Source organism: Pelobates fuscus, chromosome 5 (genome assembly GCF_036172605.1).
Source record: "Pelobates fuscus isolate aPelFus1 chromosome 5, aPelFus1.pri, whole genome shotgun sequence".
Taxonomy (NCBI): Eukaryota; Metazoa; Chordata; class Amphibia; order Anura; family Pelobatidae; genus Pelobates; species Pelobates fuscus.
This window is the reverse complement of record NC_086321.1, coordinates 100,053,442-100,057,572: the sequence shown is the minus strand read 5'-3', so window position 1 is coordinate 100,057,572 and position 4,131 is coordinate 100,053,442. Positions and strand designations below refer to the sequence as shown.

General features: G+C 39.9%; 1 protein-coding gene across 1 annotated transcript; it reads right to left on the bottom strand.

The window, feature by feature from the left end:
- Positions 1–1,701: 1,701 nt before the first annotated feature.
- Positions 1,702–3,885, bottom strand: LOC134612024 (tigger transposable element-derived protein 1-like). Its single transcript, XM_063456407.1, has 2 exons — positions 3,813–3,885; positions 1,702–3,569 (listed from the first exon to the last, which is right to left on the bottom strand). Exons 1-2 carry the CDS (start codon positions 3,883–3,885, stop codon positions 1,702–1,704), a joined length of 1,941 nt encoding a protein of 646 aa, XP_063312477.1.
- Between the last annotated feature and the right edge of the window lie 246 nt (positions 3,886–4,131).

The window sequence follows — 4,131 nt, the reverse complement described above, 5'->3', positions numbered from 1 at the left end:
GGAAGATCTCTTCTAGCATTTTATTACATGGGTTTTCAATTCAAAGCCAGTCTGTCGTCTACCTCTCCAAATCGTACTTTTATTATCTTCTGATATACCCCTCGCCTGACCTCTTTCAGGCACTTGTACATTCAGTGAAACTCTAGAGCTGAGGCGTTCGTGAGACTCCATTCTCTAATTTCAGCACACCTAACATTCAGCTTCTAAAATAAGATTGTTTTTTAAGATCTTTCTCAGAAATCAATTTGCAAATGATGCATTTCAGTAGTGCTTCCCGGTGATACACTAACCAGACTGGTCTTCCACTGAAATATTTATTTTATTTCAGTCAGGATATGCCAGAAATAAAACAACAAATAGTTCTAAACTGATATACTCTGTGAACTACACAGCACATTTCTTAATGTAACAGATAACGAATTAGTTAATGCAACAAGTAAATTGATGGGATGTTCACCAGCTCAGACATAGATTGACAGAAGACTGATGGCAGATGTCACCTTGGTTTTATGAGTAGATAATGAGATACAATAGTATTGTCATTAAAAGCCAGAGAAGGACAAATAATATTTCTTCAAAATAAAAAGAATGAATTAACTAATATTTACTCCACCACTTCTTCCCACTCTGTCATTTTAAGCCTCCTCTATGTTAGCTCCATCTATCTTAAGTTGAAGGGATTCCATCATGTAAAAAATCTTTTATTTGAACCCACATATTTAGTTATCTATAAATTGTGCTAGCAACTTGCAAGACATTTAGATGGGGTCCACCTACCCTAATCCATTGCAAGCTGTCTTACGCAGTGCACCGATAGACCATGTATGTATTTCCTCTGTCGGAGAAACCGTTGATGGAAATGAATGGGAAAAGTAATAATTAACAAACATTAGCTCATACATTTGATAGATTTGTGGCTTGCACATTCAATTAAAAAAGAAAATCACAAAAAAAGAGAAAAGAAGCTGATGCAATTAAGTCTATTTATTTCTCTGTTAGCTAGATTGTCCACAAGAGTTGTCTGGTGTGTTCAGCCTTCCAGAGAACTCTGCAAATGATAATAAAATAGGATTTGTGTCACTAAAGAAACTTACAAATCTATGGCCAGAAGTCAATTATATAAAAATATATATATCCTTATATATATATATATATATATATATATATATATATATATATATATATATATATATATATATATAGATATAGATATATATATTTTTATATAATTGACTTCTGTATAAGTATAAGAACATTGTTGATATCGTAAAGTCGTGTGCCAGTTTGTGGAAATGAGGTCGTCCTAGTGTAAATAGAGAAGAACAGGGTTACATAAAGACGACATAAAGATGACTTGATATTTAAATGTTTTGTAGGAATAAATTAAGGCAAATAACTTAATTTCCTTTCCTGAAAATGTAAAATGCTGTGCTTCTGTCTATTTGGGGTACTCCTATAAATAAATACAGTGATACCTCGGTTCACGAACTTAATTCGTGAACTGACTCTGGTCGCGAACCGAATTGGTCGTGAACCGAGGCACATTTTCCCATAGGGTTCAATGTAAATCCGGTTAATCCGTGCTGACTTTTTTTGGGGGGTTTTTGAAGCCCAAAAATATGAAACAAATGACAATACACATTAGTAAAGTACAGTATACTGTAGTTATTTATTAAGAGAGGACAGTAAGGTGGGAGGCAGTTATTGTTTGGGGGGAGAGTCCCCCTCCATAAGGACATCAGGGAGATCTTCTTCAGGGGTTTCCTCTCTCCTTTGTCTCCTAGCTGCAGGCTCAGTTTGTCTGAAAAATCTGTCCAATGTCACTTGTCTCTTTCTGCGCTGCATAACCCTCCGGAAATGAGAGACCACATTATCATTCATGAGATTTAACACTCTGTTTGTGACAGTAATGTTGGGGTGGTGCTTTTCAAAGAAATCATGGCACTCATTCCATTTTTGCATAATGGATTTTATGGCATCACTGCTAACCTCCTCCCTTTCTTCTTCCTCCTCATTGGAATGCTCCTCAAGAAGTGCCTTCTGCTGCTCACTGTGGAGTTCATAAAGTTCTTCCGTGGTCAGCTCCTCCCTATGTTCCTCAACAAGCTCTTCCACATCAGCACCATCAACGTCCAGACCCATATTCTTGCCCATGGACACAATTTCCTCCACTACCTCTGCATCAGACCCTTCTAAGTCATGTTCACGTTCAGCGACACATTCTGGCCACAGTTTCCTCCAGGCTGAACTTAGGGTTCGGGAAGTGACCTCTTCCCAGGCTTTGTCAATGAGGTTAATGCAGTGGACAACATTGAAATGTTTCTTCCAGAATTCTTTCAAAGTCAAGGATGTCTCTGAAGTGACATTAAAACACCTAGTGAAGAGCGCCTTTGTGTACAGCTTCTTAAAGTTGCAGATGACTTGCTGGTCCATGGGCTGCAGAAGTGGTGTTGTGTTGGGGGGGAGGAACTTTACCTTGATGAAGTCATACTCAGCATCCATATCATCCACCAAGGCTGGAGGGTGTGCTGGGGCATTGTCCATCAGAAGAAGGCACCTTTCAGGCAGCTGGTTATCAGAAAGATATTTTCTGACGGTGGGTGCAAACACCTCGTGCAGCCATTCCATAAACAATTGCCTTGTGACCCAAGCTTTGGCATTGGCTCTCCACATGACGGGCAGTCTGGCCTTGTTCACATTTTGTTCCCTAAATGCACGAGGGGTCTGAGAATGGTACACCAGTAGTGGTTTAATTTTCAGATCGGCGCTTGCGTTGGCACACAGCAAAAGGGTCAATCTGTCCTTCATGGGCTTGTGCCCTGGTAGGGCCTTTTCCTCCTGTGTGATATAGGTTCTGTTCGGCATTTTTTTCCAGAAGAGCCCTGTTTCATCACAGTTGAACACTTGTTGAGGGACGTATCCTTCTGTCTTCATGAATTCTGCAAATTCTAACTTGTAAGCTTCTGCTGCGGCCTTGTCAGAACTGGAAGCCTCACCATGTCTAATCACACTGTGGATGCCAGTTCTCCTGCGGAATTTTTCAAACCACCCTCTACTGGCTTTAAATTCGTCACTTGCTGCACTTGTAGAGGGGCTTCTTTGCTGTAAATCACTGTGCAATTTCCTGGCTTTCTCACAGATCATAGCTTCACTTACACTATCACCTGCCAGCTGTTTCTCATTCAACCACACCAACAAAAGTTTTTCCACCTCTTCCAGCACTTGTGTCCTCTGCTTGGTTAACATTGTTACTCCTTTTGCAACATCAGCTCCTTTGATGGCGGCTTTGTTTTTCAGAATAGTCGAAATTGTTGACTTTGCCATCTTGTACTCCGAAGCCAGATCAGTCACACGAATACCACGGTCATGCTTTTCTATAATTTCCTTCTTCAGCTCAATGGTTATTTTCTTCACAACCTTGCTGTCACCTTTACTACTGCTGTGCACTTTCTTTTTGCCACCATGCTTGCGCTGCACATTCTTGTCACTTGCATTTCCACTTTGCACATTGTCACCTGCATTTCCACTTCGCACATTGTCACTTGCATTTCCACTTTGCACATTGTCACCTGCATTTCCACTTCGCACATTGTCACTTGCATTTCCACTTTGCACATTGTCACTTGCATTTCCACTTTGCACATTGTCACTTGCATTTCCACTTTGCACATTGTCAACTGCATTTCCACTTTGCACATTGTCAACTGCATTTCCACTTTGCACATTGTCAACTGCATTTCCACTTTGCACATTGTCACTTGCATTTCCACTTTGCACATTGTCACTTGCATTTCCACTTTGCACATTGTCACCTGCATTGCTGTTCTTGTCACCTTTATTGCTGCTCCGCACTTTCTTCTTTCCACTATGCTTCTTGGGAGCCATATTGGGTGTCCAGTGAACTGTACAGTATGTACTGTATGGGATAAAATACAGTATAATCACTTATAATGCTTGCAGAGTACAGTACTTCTTTCTGTGTACTGTATGTACTGTATGTGATAAAATACAGTATAATCACTTACTGTACTGTATAATGCTTGCAGAGTACTTCTTTCTGTGTACAGTATGTACTGTATGTGATAAAATACAGTATAATCACTTATAATGCTTGCAGAGTACTTCTTTCTG

What these genes read in the sequence shown, in the direction of transcription:
- LOC134612024 (XM_063456407.1), bottom strand. Translation starts at nt 3,885, where the DNA reads ATGGCTCCCAAGAAGCATAGTGGAAAGAAGAAAGTGCGGAGCAGCAAT. An exon ending in TGACAAGAACAGCAATGCAG is followed by an intron (nt 3,570 to 3,812) that starts GTGACAATGTGC and finishes GTGGAAATGCAG; the next exon opens with GTGACAATGTGCAAAGTGGA.